Source organism: Notechis scutatus, chromosome Z, assembly GCF_049901735.1.
Source record: "Notechis scutatus isolate UNSWTSFEM ecotype Mainland chromosome Z, rNotScu1.2, whole genome shotgun sequence".
Taxonomy (NCBI): domain Eukaryota; kingdom Metazoa; phylum Chordata; class Lepidosauria; order Squamata; family Elapidae; genus Notechis; species Notechis scutatus.
In genome coordinates, this window is record NC_142025.1 from 114835303 (window position 1) to 114853340 (window position 18038).

General features: G+C 36.8%; 1 protein-coding gene and 1 pseudogene across 1 annotated transcript; both read left to right on the forward strand.

The window, feature by feature from the left end:
- The first annotated feature begins 10630 nt into the window (after positions 1–10630).
- LOC148129145 (extracellular calcium-sensing receptor-like) lies at positions 10631–11572 on the forward strand. Its single transcript, XM_087946155.1, has one exon. It carries the CDS (start codon positions 10631–10633, stop codon positions 11570–11572), a length of 942 nt encoding a protein of 313 aa, XP_087802281.1.
- Positions 11573–11843: 271 nt separating this feature from the next.
- Positions 11844–17492, forward strand: LOC113428331 (vomeronasal type-2 receptor 26-like; annotated as a pseudogene).
- The last annotated feature ends 546 nt before the right edge of the window (positions 17493–18038 follow it).

Consider the following 18038-nt stretch of genomic DNA (forward strand, 5'->3'; position numbering starts at 1 on the left):
AATAGATAACATTAAGGAACAGTAGATTATTGACTTTAGAAAGACATGACTTGCTGTTGGGATGGCATGCTTTCCTCTGGTATAAGGGAACTAAAACACAGGGGTATTTTAGAAGATGTTATATTCGAGAAGCATTGTTTTTAAATTGGGAGAAGATAAAAAAGCAATTTTACTTTAAAATTCCATTATGGATATTGACCATTGAAGCTTTTTCTTATCCAATAATATATAAAAAGGAACAAACAGTTAGATATGGTGAGATATTGAATGAAAAGGGTGAACTTAAATCTATGCAAGCATTGGAAGAACAAGGTATAAAAATGAATTTATTTTCATATTTGCAAATACAATCTAGATTTCATAAAGATATTAAATTAGAAGGCATTTATGATAAGTTGACTGACTTAAATAAAATTTTGATAGGTGCTGATGAAAATGTAATAAAAAACTTTATGGACATCTATTAGAATTTAAATTGGAGGAGGTATCAGTTAAAGAAATGATGATTGCTTGGGGGGGAAATTTTGGATATGGGGTAGATTTAGAGAAATGGCAGAAATTATGGTCTCAAAATTATAAAATGACAATGTCAACTGCTTATAAAGAAAATTTTTATAAGATGTTTTACAGGTGGCATTTACCCCTGATGAGAATTGAGAGAATGTTTAAGAACAAATTGGATAAATGTTGGAAATGTCATCAGATACCTGGTTCGTATTACCATATGTGGTGGACGTGCTTTGACGCTAAAAGATATTGGACTAAAATCCACACATGATTGGAAAAATGATAAAACAACATATAGACTTTAAGCCAGAAATATTTTTATTGGGAATTATACTGGAAAAGTACAATAAAGAACTGAAATATTTGGTTGTGAATGTTTTAACAGCAGCTAGTATTGTATTTACTAAGAATTGGAAAAATGAAAAAATACCTATGCAGGAGGAAGTTATTAAGAAAGTTATGGACTGTGCTGAAATGAGTAAATTGACATTTGAAATTAGAGAAGAAAAAGATAAACAATTTTACATGATATGGGATTTGTTTTATCAATGGTTGGATAAAAAGACATCGTAATGTAATAGACTAGCAAATCTTGTAATAGAAAGTTAATAGATTGATATAACATATTATATATATATATATATATATATATATATATATATATATATATATATATATATATATATATATATATATATATAAAACCATTGGATGAAAGTACAATATAATTTTCATAATAAAATCTAGAATATTAGGTATCAAATGATGGAATAAATAGTTTAGTCATGAATGATTAATAACTGATAAATATATAAGCATATGTGGGTTTGACAATGTGAGAATTTATATAAACTGTGAGTAATGACTATGAAAGGATAGCACAAAAGATTTGTAACCAACTGACACACTGTATGTATATAAAATGAAGATGGTTTTATATTTTTATGTTTTGTCTGTATATGTTTATCTTAAAAAAAAATTATTTAAAAAAAGTCATCAAAAAAGCGCAACAAAGAATGTTCTTTTTGCACCAACTCAGAAAGCTCAAACTGCCCAAGGAGCTGCTGATACAGTTCTACAGAGGAATCATTGAGACTATCATCTGCACCTCTATAACTGCCTGGTTTGGTTCTGCAATGCAACAGGACAGACACAGACTTCAGAGGATAATTAGGACTGCAGAAAAAAACAATTACTACCCACCTGCCTTCTATCGAGGACCTGTATACTGCACAAGTCAAAAAGAGGGCTGTGAAAATATTTACAGACCCCTCACATCCCGGACATAAACTGTTTCAACTCCTTCCCTCAAATTGATGCTATAGAGCACTGCACACCAAAACAACTAGACACAAGAACAGTTTTCCCCCGAAAGCCATCACTCTGCTAAACAAATAATTCCCTCAAACCTGTTCAACTATTACAAAGTCTGCACTACTATTACTGTTAATCTTCTCATCACTCCATATCACCCATCCCCTCCCACTTGTGATTGTAGGACTGTAACTTTGTTGCTTGTATCCTTACAATTTATATTGACTGTTTCCTAGTATGATTTGATTGCTGATTGTATCCTACAACTATCATTAAGTGTTGTACATTACAATTCTTGATTTTTAACGAATGTATCTTTTCTTTTATGTATTCTGAGAGTATTTACACCAAGACAAATTCCTTGTGTGTCCAATCACACTTGGCCAATAAAGTATTCTTCTTCTTCTAAATATATCCAAGGAACATTTTTCCTCTAGAATTCTTTTAAGAATATAGTAACAAATTTATAGGACTAGAAGACCTCCAAAGTCCCTTCCAATTCTGTTATTTTGAAGATGTTCTCAATGTGTGAAAATATTTTAAAGACATGTACTAGATCAATTGTTTTAATAGAAGCCGTTCAAATCTTCCCTCAGGTATTGCTGTAATGGGCATTGTCATTTCATAAAAGCATTGCAAGTAGTAGACCTTAAGCCATACAGAACATCTTGACAGAAAACTAAGCCTAATCTTTGATGCCCATTAAATTATTCCATACAAACAATAAGATTAAGAATTTTATTCTCGACCCCTTAAGAACTTACCTGTGGGATCTTGAAGAATCCTATAATTTCAGCTATATGAGATGATGTGAGAAAATCCAGTCCCCCAGTGATAGCCATAAGAGTCTTCTGGATATCACATTTGTAGTTAGGGACAAATTCCTGGGATTTAAAAAGTAGGTCCAGAGTGGTGCGATAGGTCATCCAGGAATTGTTTTTAACTGTCATAGATGTGGAACCCAAGAGTGATGTTAGGTAAGATCTGGGAGTCCTCATTGATATTCTTCACAGCAAAGGGCAAGGCAAGGATATGCTGGTAGACTTTGATTATTATACTGAAAATGATTTAAATATCCCACTTGAAAAAGGAAGTTAGCAAATTCTCATGCAGTGGCATCATTTCTATGTGAAATAACATTTCTTTCTTTGAGGAAAGTAGGAAAGTAATAGGTTTCTTAAATACTGAATAATTTGTACACAGTTCAAATTTGCTTTTCCACAGTATTTACAAGATTTGCAAGAAATATCTGCTACAAGAAATAAAAAAAGTCTTTTTCATGGAATTCCATTTAGTTTCTAACTTTCTCCCCCAAAATGGAGTATGAACAATTCCAGCATGTATCAATCATTTATTGTATGTATATTTTGTTCAGAGTGACAATACAGATTTAAAAAAAAACAATATTACCTTAAGCTTACTAAATGTTCTTCAAAAAAAATTTTGCACCAAAGTTTCATACATTATATGACAAATACTTCACAATGTAAAGAAAAATGTTTATTCTCCCATAACTAAAAACATTTGAAAGACAGATTTAGATTAAATGTAAAGCTTACTTTTATACTGAGAGCCTTTTACTCTCTTTAGCAATTTAGGGAAACACATTAAGTCTAGAAAAAGAAATCCTTACTTTGGTTCTTCAGAAGAGGTTATATAAGGATGTTCCTTAAAATTATTTTCATAAATGTTGTAGCAATTGTGGGACACTATCCCACCAATGATGAGATCCCCAGGTTGGTACCAGTCCTGTTGAACAAGGAAAGCATCACTTGTTGGGCAGCTCAGAGTCACTATTTTCTTCAACAGAAAAATTGGGAGGAACAATATCTTCACTCTTGAAAATGTCTTTGTCTTTTTCATCTTATCCTACAGGAAAGGTTGTATTATTCCAATAGCTAATACCTTGATTAATTCAAGGTTTATATCTGAGAGTGGGCCTAATCAGAGAACCACTGTTGGTTATTTGAAGATCCACAAAACTGCAAATATATTTCTTGAATAGTATCAGGATTTGAACAGATACTCTGGCAGAAGAGAACAGAGGGAGGAAATTTGTAGCAATGATTCTGAGACACAGCCATTATTATCCTTTTGCCAATATCCCTGGGGTTCAAGATACATTGATTGTTGTTGAATTGAAATAGCCTGTGCAGTCTTTGATGTTTCTGCCTAGTTAAGAAAATATGGTGATTGTTGTAGGAGATAATTACTTTGTTTTTTTATGAAAAAATAAATGTCTGGTGTTTAAATGCTTTTTGAATTGCACAATTGCTAATAAAATGTACAAGGGGGAAGTTGCGGTACAAGTACACTTGATTTTTTAAAAGTATGTTGTTGCTTTTTACTATGAATGATAAATGCATAGTATTTATCTGCTTTTCATCTGCTTCCCTGTTCTAGACTAATTTTTTGAGTAGCTAAGTGCCAATGAAACAGGCAAATCTAGAGAGGAATTGCAATAGAGAGGAAGCCATATTCTGTGATATCTACTCTTTTCAGAGAGTTTTATTGTGGACTCAAAACCTGAACTTCCAAGTAATTTATGCTGATGGATACATGGAACATTTATTAAGTACAGGAATACATCTATTGTCAAAGCCAACAACTGGCCCATAACCTACACCCTCCTTGTCTCTCTTCTGCACTGTTTTCTCTCCTCTTTCTTCTTCCTCACCCAGCCCGGCAAAGTGACCTGCCTTCTCCAACAATCAGTGCTTGGCATCACTTTCTCAGTGGCCATTTCTAGTGTACTGGCCAAAACCATCCCCATGGTTATTGCCTTCATGGGTACTAAACCAGGATCTCAAATGAGGAAATGGGTGGGGAATTGATTGGCTTTTTGTACTGTTCTTTCCTGCTCCCTGTTCCAAGTATGTATTTGTATTCTTTGGTTGTCAACATTTCCCCCATTCCTTGAGTTGGACATGCACACAGAGTCCCAAGAAATGATGTTACAGTGCAATGAGGGGTCACCTTTCTTCTTCTACTGTGTTTTGGGCTACATGGGTATCTTGGCAATTGCCAGCTTTATTTTGGCTTTCCTTGCCTGTAAATTACCAGACAGCTTTAATGAAGCCAAGTTCATCACCTTCAGCATGTTGACTTTTTGCAGTGTGTGGATCTTCTTCTTTCCAGCCTATCTGAGCACAAAAGGAAAAAACCATGGTAGCTGTGGAGGTCTTCTCCATCTTGTCCTCCAGTGCTGCTTTACTGGTATGCATATTCTTGCCAAAATGCTACATCATTGTTTTTAGACCTGATCTCAACCACAGGCAGCAACTCACAAAGAGAAAGTAGTTCATTATGTGATATTACTGGGTCAGAGAAATTACCTAAAAAAGAAATAGAAAATGTGCTATCTGAAGAAAGAATACTGTATATAAACTTATAGGAAGAGTTATTTTTTTATTTTTGACAAAGAAGTATTTTTTGTATGATATTTATGATTATTAAAATATATAATTTGCACATTCCAAAAGAAATGCTGATATTGCCATGTGATCATAATTTTTCTAGTTTCTTTTACCATGTCCTTTCTTCTTTTCAAAACATCCATTGAGTTTGATTTTGGTCATCTAGCTTTCTTGTTCCCTGTTTTTATATTTTATATTTTTGCTCAAATGATGTCCAATATTTGCAGAGACAAGTTCATCATTTTTATACTATCCATTCCTTTTTTATTTTTAAATTTTTTTTAAACATTTTTGAATACAGCATTTTGTTTGAATCTGTTTTTACAAAGAATAAGAACCATAACTAGTACTATAAAAAAAATAATGCTGTATTTTCTAATAAGAATACTTATACTGCAATATCATATAATATTGAAGTTATACATCATCTCTGTTTTTAATAACAACATTCATTTTTTTTCTCTAATTTCTACCCCTTGTCTTTAACCAGCTGTAGAATTTATTCCATATCAAGTAGTATTTCCTTGTATGTCCAATCACACTTGACCAATAAAAAATTCTATTCTATTCTGAGTCTTCTATTTCTATTATTATTATTATTATTATTATTATTATTATTATTATTATTATTATTATTATTATTATTATTATTATTATATAAATTAGTTATTCCTTATTTATTTTCATCTCTGCCACCTCTCCATATTTCTCAATTTTTTAAAACACAGAAGTCACGAACAGGGAAAACAAAGCAAAACAGCACCTCTCACAAGAGCTCACAAAAGGGACTCTTCAAACATTAAAGAGAGAGCAACACCATCTAAATGAATACACCTATTGTCAAAGCCAACAACTGATCCATAACCTACACTCTCCTTGTCTCTCTTCTGCTCTGTTTTCTCTCCTCTTTGATCTTCCTCAGCCAGCCTGGCAAAGTGACTTGTCTTCTCCGACAATCAATGTTTGGTATCACCTTCTCAGTAGCCATTTCTAGTGTACTGGCCAAAACCATCACCATGGTTGTTGCCTTCATGTCCACTAAACCAGGATCTCAAATGAGGAGATGGGTGGGGAATAGTTTGGCTTTCTGTACTGTTCTTTCCTTCTCTCTCTTCCAATTGTGTCTTTGTGTTCTTTGGTTGGCAACATCTTCCCCATTCCCTGAATTGGACATACACTCAGAGCTCCAAGAAATGATTTTACAGCGCAATGCAGGTTCAGCTTTCTTCTTCTACTGTGTCTTGGGCTACATGGGTATCTTGGCAATTGCCAGCTTTACTGTGGCTTTCCTTGCCTGTAAATTACCAGACAGCTTTAATGAAGCCAAGTTCATCACCTTCAGCATGTTGGCCTCTTGCAGTGTGTGGATCTCCTTCTTTTCAGCCTATCTGAGCAGAAAAGAAAAAGCAATGGTAGCTGTGGAGGTCTTCTCAATTTTGTCATCCAGTGCTGCATACTGGAGTACATATTCCTGCCAAAATGCTACATCATTGTTTTCCGGCCAGACTTCAACCACAGGGAGCAACTCACAAAGAGGAATTAGTACCCAATGTGGTCTTTCTAGTTTAGCAGAAGGGTTGAAAAAAGAGAGACTGCTTTCTATAGGAAACTTATATAAATCTTATATAAGTTTCACTCTACCCATACATCTGTTTCTGAAGCACCCTGTTATCATATATAGATAATATGGGAAATGTAGTGTAATGAAAAGAAACATATTTTTCTTTCTTTATTCAAAGTGTATGGTGACCCATGATCATAACAACGAGTAATTTGAATTAGTTTACAATAAGAAGACTGGCATTTTAAAAAAAATCTGCTGAAATTCAGCTCAAATCAGAAAAAAAATGTATATATCTCTCTCTGATTACAAACTATGTCAAGAGGGGAACATCAAGATTAGCTACAGGAAGTGTTAAGAAGAACTTGTACTACTTGAACAAAGAGGTGAGAGGTGGCCCAACTGAGAGGTGGCCCAACTGAGTGTTAGCCTAACTGAGATGTGGCCCAGTGGAGAGGCAGCCCAGTGGCCCAGACTGACGTGAGTTGAGCCAGTGTGGTGCAAACAGAGGCCACTGAGTAGTTGTGGCATAGACCAGCAGCTCTGTGCAGCATGACAGCTTGAGCAGTAGCAGTGCAGTCCTATGTGGCAGTGGAGTGAAGCACACTGAGCAGCAACTAAGGGCTACTCAGTGGACAAGCAATGGCTGAGATTGGTGGACAGGGCTAACTGATCAACAGCACCCACTGCAGCAGCTGATAGCAGAATGGTGGACCAGCAAAGCAGAGTGTACACATCAGCACCTCTTATTTAAAAAACGTGGCAGTGAACAGGCAACCAAAGGGCAGGAAAGCAGTAAAAAAGTACAAAACATTTCTGCACAGTGAGTAAAGGGGTAAATTTTCAAGTCAGGTAGTATAGGGCTAACAGCAAATCATCTCTTAGAAAATAGCCTGAGACTTCCAACAATAAAAGTACCTATTAATTCATAAAGGCTCAAAAACTCTGGAAAATTCTTAGATTTTAAAAATTCCTGAATGTCCTTTCTTAAGAAAAAAAATACTTTTCAAATTTTTCAATTTCTTTTTTTCAATTTTTAACGTTCTAATACCAATTTTAATCTTTTTTCAACTGTTAAATATCAGTTTTAATTTAATTTTTTAAATTTTTTTTCAATCTTAAAGTTCTTTTTTATTTTTTATAAAATTCTTTTTTTATTTTTTATAATATTTTTTTTTCCATTTTTTTAAAATGTAAAATATCTTTTTTCCACTAAGGATTTGAAAAACATAGTTTACTTATTTTAATAGTAAAAAAATATTAAAATATAAAGAAAAAGAGATAGATACTTAAAACAGGGAAGATAGTTATGAATTTTTCAATACAGTACAAAAGGTCAAGAACTCGTAAACTATTGTAAACTATTGTAAACTTCTATCTAATTTAGATAGAAACTGGTTACTCTGCAAGTGATGCTTTCTCTGTTTTCATTATGGGTGGCACATACTTCACCAGTTTTATAAACTGAAATTTAATGAACATCCTGGAATAAACCTTATGACATACTTGGAAGAATTTTTATTTATTCATTTAAGAGAATGTCTATGACCACCCAATCACTTTCTGTGTCTCTGAGCTGCTTAAAAAAATAAAAACCCGAGGTCAAACACAACCCTGATGCGGCCCTCAATGAAATTGAGTTTGATACCCCTGCAAAAAAGTGTCAAAATGGGAACCAATCTAATCTCCATGTGGATGACATTACAAAGGGAGGGAGACATTACAAAGAAGACACTTCCTCTGGGTCCCACCAGATGTCCTTAATTAAGGGAGAATACCCACAAAATTCCATGCTCCCTGCTCTACTGGATCTCATGGATCTTATCAGGAAGAGATAGGTCTTCAAATAACCTGTGTATTTTGTATTGGAAATTTGCCTCTGCAATTTTTTTAGTAATTTAAAAACATTGGCCACTTATTCTCTACCAAAAACAAAGTAATCATCTCCTACAGGAATCACCATATTTTCTCCACTAGGTAAAAACTTTCAAGATTGCAGAGAAGACCATTTCAGTTCAACAACAATCAATGTAATTTGAACCCCAAGGGATTGGCACAAGGATAATGATGGGTGTGTGTCACAGTCATGGCAATGTGTTCCCTGCCTCTATTCTCCACTGGCAGAATATCTGTTCAAACCCTGATGCCATTAAAGAAATAAATTTTCAGTCTCGTGGATCTCCAAATACCCAGTAGTGGATTGTCTCACTACTGAACACTCAGATATAAACCTTGAATTAATCACTGGATAACAATTGGAATAATACAATATTTCCTCTAAAATAGGATGAAAGTCAGAGACATTTTCAAGAGTAAAGATGTTTCTCCTCCTGATTTTAATGGTGAAGAAAATAGTGACTCTGAGCTGCCCTGCAAGTGATGCATTCCTTGTTCCACATGAGTGGTACCAACCTGGGGACCTCATCATTGGTGGGATGGTGTCCCGCATAATTTACAACCTTTTTGAAATACATTTTAAGGAATATCCTAGTATAACCTCTTATGATGTACCAAAGTAAGGTTTTCTTTTTCTAATCTTAATTAGTTTTCCCAAAATTGCTTATGAGAGTAAAAGGATTTCAGCATAAATGTAGGTTTTATATCTACTCTAACTCTCTCTGTCCTACAAACATTTCTAGTTATGGAAGCATAAATAATTTTCTTTACCTTATGGTAAAGCTTGTCATATAATGTATGTAACTTTAGTGCAAAACACCTTTTGAACAACATTTGTAATATTTTTTTTAAAAAATATGTATCACTAATCTTATAAAAAACACATAAAATAAATGACTGATACATTCTAGAATTGTTCATATTGTATTTGGTGAAAAAAATGTTTAAAAATACATTTTGTATCATGAAAAATGCACTATTTTTATTTCTTGTAGCAGTTATTTGTTGCAAATTATGCAAATACCATAGAAAAAGAAAAAATGGAAATAGTTGAAATTATTCACCATTTTAGAAAATCTATTAGTTTCCTCCTTTCATCAGAGAAAGAAATGCTTGATATTCATACAGAAATTATGTCACCTATTGAGAATGATCAACTTCCTTTTTCAACTGTGGTATTTAAATCATTTGCAGTCTAATAATTAAATTCTACCAGCACATCCTTGCTTTGGCTTTTGCTGTGAAGGAGATCAACGAGGACTCCCAGATCTTACCCAATATCACTCTTGGGTTCCACATCTATGACAGTTACTACAACCTAAGGATGACCTATCGCACCACTTTGGACCTCCTTTTCAAATCCCAGGAATTTGTCCCTAACTACAAATGTGATATCCAGAAGAATCTCATGGCTATCATTGGGGGACTGGATTTTGTCACATCATTTTATGTAGCTGAAATTACAGGATTTTTCAAGATTCCACAAGTAAGTTCTGAAGGGGTTGAGAAGAAAATTCTTAATCTTATTGTTCTTATGGAATAATGAATAGGCATCAACGATTAGGTTTAGATATTAAGATGTTGTGCATGGCTTAAGGTCTCCTGCTTGGTATTCTTTTCTGAAGTTACAATGCCAGTTACAGGAAGTGAGTATCAGGGGATATTCCATTCCTGAGGGAAGATTTGAACTGTTTCTATTAAAACAATTGATCTAGTATCTATGTTTGAAATATTTCCAAAAAATTGTTTCTATATACTTTAAAGAATGCTGGGGGGTGGGGGGGGGAATGTTCCTTGGATATATTTTGTATGAAAACAAGATAGGAAAATTTAGAGAAAAGACTCTAAAGAATACTACTGGACTTTCTTTTAGCTGACATTCGGCTCATTAGCCCAAGAGGAATTTCAGACCAGTAAGCTCTCTTCACTTTATTTCATGGTTCCCAAAAAGGACCATCAATACATTGGGATTATCCAATTGCTTCGTCATTTCAGGTGGACGTGGATTGGTATATTTTCTGTTGATAACAACAATGGAGACAAATTCTTACAAAAAATTGACCCCTTACTTTCTGAAAATGGAATATGTTCATCGTTTATAGAAAGGCTTGATCAAAAAATCCACTTGGAAGGTTTCCTAGAATTTTATCAAAAATTCTCAATAATTTCTATTAATATGTTCTATAGCAAATCCAATGTATTTCTGGCCTATGGAGAATCCTGGACAATTATGTGGCTAAGATTTGCAACATTTCTGGTAGACCCTGAAAACAAGAAAAGTGAATTATTAAGAAAGGTGTGGATCATGAGTGCAAAGATTGACTTTGTACTGTCAGGCGTTCAAATCAGTTCGGATCTAAAGATGTACCATGGGGCTATTTCCTTCACTGTTCATTCCAGAGCAGTTGTAGGTTTCAGGGAATTTCTTCAGGCCATAAATCCTGTTTCAGACTACAGAGATGGGTTTCGACAAGATGTTTGGGAACAGTCCTTTGATTGTTCATTTCCAAAGCCAGAATTACAAGGAATGCATAGTAAGAAATGCACTGAGGAGATGAAGTTGGAGGATCTTCCTGCACCTGTGTTTGAAATGGAAATGACTGCCCAAAGCTACAGTGTCTACAATGCTGTTTATGCTGTGGCTCATGCTTTGCAGTCTCTACACATATTGATGTTCAATAGGAGGAAAACTATGATGGGTAAAAACCCTGATCTTCCACAGCTGCAGCCTTGGCAGGTATTCCCTTTGCAATGGACTTTCAATGAGCAGCTTAAAGTAGAATTATCTTTTGAACCCATTCTGAAAAATGTTAATATATTTTGCATGTGTAATCTACTATGTGAAAAACATAGAAATAGGACAATTTGTTTACAGTGATAACAATTAATCAGTGGAAAAATTTGCCTTTAGAAGTTCTGGGTGCTTCATAATAGGGAATATTTATAAAGAGATTGAACAGCCATTTGCTTGAAATGTTTTATGTTCTTCCCCTTGAGCCTGCTGTTTTACTAGAAAACCTCCAAGGTCTCTTCCAACTGTGTTATATTGTTTTGTATAAAATAGATACCAAAAAATCCCCCCCAATTTCTGTTGTTATTCAGTCCTTTGGTTATTCTGCTATTCAGATTATTGAGAAGCAACTATCAAAATGATGGTATGCATGTTGATAAGAGTTATTTGAGAAATCTCCTGATGGCTTGCAGAATAATAGTTAAAATGATAATTCATATTACTTTTTGTTATCACTTCCAAAAATAAGCAATTCTCCAAGAACATTCTGTGTGGCTCATTAAATTTTTCATGAGTCACAAGTTGAGTTTTCTGTCTCTACCAGATATTTAGAGAAATAGCTGGCCCTTTTTCAATGTGGCATGCATAGTATGAAACAGCCTCATGTTTGCAATAATCTCTAACTCTCATTTATCTATTAAAGAAAGCTTGTGTCTCAAATTCTAAAATCTGGAAATTAGTCAGACCTCAGACTCTCAAAATGCTTTGTACCAATGAGTAAATATTATCTATCTTGAATTAGGTATTTTAGTAAACTTAATTGGATAAAGCGACATAATTCAAAAAGCTTATTTTCATTCTTCTGTTCATTGTTATATTTCCTTAAAATAATATCAAATAAATAATAGAGTGGACATGGACATTTCGATGCAAGGGGATTATTAAATTTCTAAGTGTACATATTTAATAATAGTTATTGGAATGGGAAGAATGAGTGAATGAAACTTGAATATGTTGTTTTCTTCCATATCTCTCTTCTATTCCCTTTCAAGTAGCTCCATTCATTTCTTCAAGGGATTTCTTTTAACAATTCAGCTGGGGAGAGAGTGTTCCTGAATGACAAAGGGGAAACAACAGGTGGATTCGACATCACCAACTTGGTCACATTTCCTAATAGATCCTTTCAGAGAGTTAGAGTTGGAAAGATGGATCTACAGGCTCCAAAAGGAAAGGAATTATGGATTGATGAAGATATGATTGCATGGAATACAGCTTTTAACCAAGTATCGAATTAGTGAACTGTCCATGCCTTAATCCATTATGATCCCATATGGAATCTAGTCTTTTTCAAAATCTGATTCCTGGATTTTAAAGAAACAGTGGAGTATTCTTTTCAAATGTTGTTTGTTGATCAAGAACTCATTAAATTGACAAAATGGTATTATAAAAGCCATGTTTGTATATTTGATTTGAATTTCCATTTGAAATCACAACAGTGGCAATGTTTCCATGAAATTGTCAGTCTGTGAAATTGGGTACTCTCCCTTCCCTTCAAACAGGACCTTTTCCACATAATTGTGGTTTCTACATCATTTTAAGTTGTGGATGAAACTAGTAAATTCAGTATTCTCTTCCATGTGATTGTCATAAAGTGTTATTATTTTTTTGCCCTTTCCTACAAGCAGGAAAGTTTGTACATCATTCTAATTTCTACTTTTTAAAAAATTCCTACATCATTTTATCTAGTCTTTGGAAAATAAAAAAATAATAATTTTCCTCCATAAAGAAAAAAAAAAAACTGTTTTCAATATCTCCAATTTCAAAACCATTTATGTTTATCACCAGATTCCTCCACTTTCTCATTGCAATGACCCTTGTTTCCCTGGATGCTGGAAGAAAAGAATTGAGGGGAATCAGTTTTGCTGCTATGACTGTGTTCCATGCCCAGAAGGGAAGATTTCAAATCAAAATGGTAGGCTAAGAATTCTTAGCAAATTTTAGTAAATTAATTGGTTGCATAAAATTAATAAGATGATTTTCAATAATATTGAATACTAAGAAATGAGAATATTTGAAGCTCAGGGTTGAAATGAGGAGTCCTTGGTACTCTGATCTTCTTTCTTTTCTTGTAAAAGTTTTATTTCCTTAACTAGGTAACCTTATCAATGCCAGTAAGGAGTGTTGTTTGCTGTTAGTTGTATGGGTATCCAATGAAAATGAGCCCAAACACAGCAGCAACTCAGAACAGCAGATTAAGGAAATTGAGCATCTATATAACACATTCCAACAATTTTATTAAAAACTCTCTGATAACTCAACCATGTATAGCATCACCAACTCAAACCCTAAAAAGAATTACATTGTCATATGTCAAGAATATCTCAAAAACCACCAGCAGACTATTCAACTGCATGGAATCATACAAGCCAACTAAAGCCCTTCAAAACATCCTAAGGAAATCAAAAGGCTGAGCAACTCCAGAAGAAAAAAACCAGTCATCTCAACATAAATGTAAGAAGTGCAAGAACCACTATGTAGGACAAACAGGCAGAAGATGGCAGAGCACATCCATGAACACCAAGTGATGATCAGAAGACATGAAGAAAATTCTTTAATTTCACAACATATAGACAGATGCAACTATAGTTTCAATTGGAAAAATATGACAATAGTAGACCAGGCCAAGTCCAAAAATGCCAGGGAATGTATAGAGGCCTGACACTCTGACAAATCAGCCATCAGTAGACATACAGACATTAACAACATCTGTAGTCTATGCAAATAAGGCAATCAATAAGCTCCAAAGAGAACAAAAAGACTCCAGCAGCTCTCCACCAGTAATGAGCACCCAGATCAGCATAGATGAACCAGATAACAGATAATCAGAGTTGGAAGGGACCTTGTAGGTCATCTAGTCCAAACCCCCACCCAAGCGGGAGACCCTACACCAGGCTTGTCCAACCCGCAGCCCACAGGCCGCATGCGGCCCAGGTCGCCTCGTAATGCGGCCCAACACCCACCCCAACCTTCATGAAAGATCCTGTGAGGAGGAGGAGGAGAGGCAGGAGCGAGGCGGGGCGAGGCGAGCAACAGAAAAGGCGGGCAGCTGAAGCCCAAAAGTCCCATCCCGCTACCTCCTGCTATTGCTGCCACCGCCGCTGCTGCTTTTGCCCCGCCGCCGCTTCTGCCGCTGCTGCTTCGGCCCGCCGCCCCGCTGCTGCTGCTTCTGCCCCCGCCACCACCACTGCTGCATCTGCCCCCCGCTGCCTCTGCCGCTGCTGCTGCTTCTGCCCTGCCACCCCCGCCCGCGCTGCTGCTTCTGCCCGCCGCCCCCGCCGCTGCCACTGCTTCTGCCACCGCTTCCCCCGCCGCCACTGCTGCTTCTGCCCCTGCCACCACCGCCGCCGCCACTGCTTCTGCCCCACTGCCACTGCCGCCACTGCTGCTTCTGCCCCCACCGCACCTGCCGCCGCTGCTGCTTCTGCCCCCGCTGCCCCCGCCACCGCTGCTGCTTCTGCCCCCCCACCGCCACTGCTGCTTCTGCCCCACCACCACCGCCGCCGCCACTGCTTCTGCCCCCGCCGCTGCTGCTTCTGCCTCCACCGCTGCTGCCGCCGCTGCTGCTTCTGCCCCCGCCCCGCCGCCGCCACTGCTGCTTCTGCCCCCGCCACCACCGCCTTTGCTGCTTCTGCCCCCGCCCGCCGCCGCCGCTGCAGCTTCTGCTCCCGCCACCGCCGCCGCCGCTGCTGCTTCTGCCCCGCTGCCACTGCCGCCGCTGCTGCTTCTGCCCCCGCCGCCCCCTCCGCCACTGCTGCTTCTGCCCCGCCGCCCCGCCACCGCTGCTGCTTCTGCCCCGCCACCGCCGCCGCTGCCACTGCTTCTGCACCCGCCGCCCCCGCCGCTGCTGCTTCTTCCCTTGCTGCCACTGCCGCCGCTGCTACTTCTGCCCCCGCCGCCCCCGCCGCTGCTGCTTCTGCCCACGCCACCGCTGCCGCCGCCGCTGCATTTGCAGAAGGAGATGTAGGCGTGAGGCGGGCGAGCTTTCTTCCCCTCCCCGCCACCCGCAAAATTTGGCTGGAAAATTATAAAATAAAAATAAATAATTTTTAATAAATAATTAATAATAAATAATAATTTTATTTTATTTTTAATTTAATTTAATTTAATTTAATTTAATTTAATTTAATTTAATTTTATTTTATTTTATTATTTTATTTTATTTTATTTTATTTTATTTTATTTTATTTTATTTTATTTTATTTTATTTTATTTTATTTTATTTTATTTTATTTTATTTTATTTTATTTTATTATTTAATTTAATTATTTATTTAATTTAATTATGTGTGGCCCAAACCAAATTTTCGTCTTCTAATGTGGCCCAGGGAAGGTGAAAGGTTGGACACCCCTGCCCTACACCATTTCTGACAGATCCAATCTCTTTTTGAAAGTCTCAAGTGATGGCACTCCCACAACTTCTGAGGGCAAGGTTGATTGTTCTCACTGTCAGAAAGTTTCTCCTTATTTCCAGGTTAAATCTCTCCTTGTTCAGTTTCCATCCATGATTCCTTGTCTGGCCTACAGGAACTTTAGAAAAGAGATTGACCCCTTCCTCTCTGTGGCAGCCCCCAAAATATTGGAAGACCTCTATCATGTCTCCTCTGGTCCTTCTCTTTACTAGACTAGCCAAGCCTAGTTCCTGTAACTGTTCTCCATTCAACTGTTTTAGTCTCCAGTCCCCTAGTCATCCTGGTTGTTCCTCTCTGTACTTTTTCTAGAGTCTCAACTCCTTTTTTGTAATGTGGTGAATAAAACTGGATGCAATACTCTACGTGTGGTCTTACTAAGGCTTTATAGAGTGGTATTAGTACACAGACCAACAATCAAGTAAACAATACTTTGGCAGTCAAGAAACTGCCAAAGAGCCATCAAAGAAGACCCAAGCCAAAAAACCTCTAAGACTTTCCCCACCCACACAGACAGGCAAGACACCAGAATATAAACTGACAGCAAACAGCACTCCTTCCTAGAATTGATGATGTTATCTAGCTAGGGTAATGAAATGTTTGCAAGGAAACAAGCAAGCTCAGAGTATACCAAGCACCCCTCAATAATATGGATTGCTTAGATGAAAAATATCTTTGATTTTCCTTACAGATATGGAAGATTGTTTTGAATGTTCAGAAGATCATTATCCAAATAAAGAAAAGAAAGGATGTATCCTGAAATTGCTGGTTTTTCTAACTTTTGAAGAAACCTTAGGAATTGGCTTAGCCTCAGCAGCTCTTTGTTTCTTCTTGTTGACATCTTGGGTTCTTGGAATATTTATTAAGCACAGGGACACTCCTATTGTCATAGCCAACAACCGGTCCCTCACCTACACCCTCCTTGCCTCTCTTCTGCTATGCTTTCTCTCCTCTTTGTTGTTCCTCAGCCAACCTGGCAAAGTGACCTGCCTTCTCCGACAATCAATGTTTGGCATCACTTTCTCTGTAGCCATTTCTAGTGTACTGGCCAAAACCATCACCGTGGTTATTGCCTTCATGGCCACTAAACCAGGATCTCAGATAAAGAAATGGGTGGGGAAAAGATTGGCTTTTTCTATTGTAGTTTCCTGTTCCCTCTTCCAAGTATGTATTTATATTCTTTGGTTGTCAACCTCTCCACCATTCCCTGAATTGGACATGCACTCAGAGCTCCAAGAAATGATTTTACAATGCAATGAGGGGTCACCTTTCTTCTTCTACTGTGTCTTGGGCTACATGGCTATCTTGGCTGTTGCCAGTTTTATTGTGGCTTTCCTTGCCCGTAAATTACCTGACAGCTTTAACAAAGCCAAGTTCATCACCTTCAGCATATTGGCCTTTTGCAGTGTGTGGATCTCCTTCTTTCCAGCCTATCTGAGCACAAAAGGAAAAGCCATGGTAGCTGTGGAGGTCTTCTCCATCTTGGCCTCTAGTGCTGCTTTACTGGTATGCATATTTTTGCCAAAATGCCACATCATTGTTTTCCGGCCTGACCTCAACCAGAGGGAGAAACTCACAAAGAGACATTAGTGCACCCAGTGATTTTTTTCTGGCTCAAAAAATTCCTGAATATCACTAGAAATACTATTATCTATAGGAAACATAGCAGTGATAGGAACATAGAAGTTTTTATTTCTGTCAAAGAAAGGTTTGTGTAAGAAGTTCGTGATTATTAAGATTTACTATGATTGCACATTTCAAAATCAGTGCTCATGCTTCTTTCCTTTCAGTAAAGTAAATGTCAGAAATGGTTTAGGGTCTCCTGCTTAGATGGAGGGTTGGAGTAGATGACTTACAGGGTCCCTTCCAACTCTGATAATCTAAATTTTCAACATTTCTTAAAATTCTTTAACCTAATGTTTTCTCCTTTTCAACACATTTGATTTTGGTCATCTAGCTTTCTATGTTTTTTAAACATTTTTTTTATTTTTTACAACAAACATGCAAACAAAACATAAAAACATAAAACCCTCTTTCAATTATATACATACAGTGTGTCAGTTGGTTACAATCTTTTGTGCTATCCTTATTTTTTACCATTACTCACAAGTTATATAAATTCTCACCTTATAAATCTAGCTTGTGCTT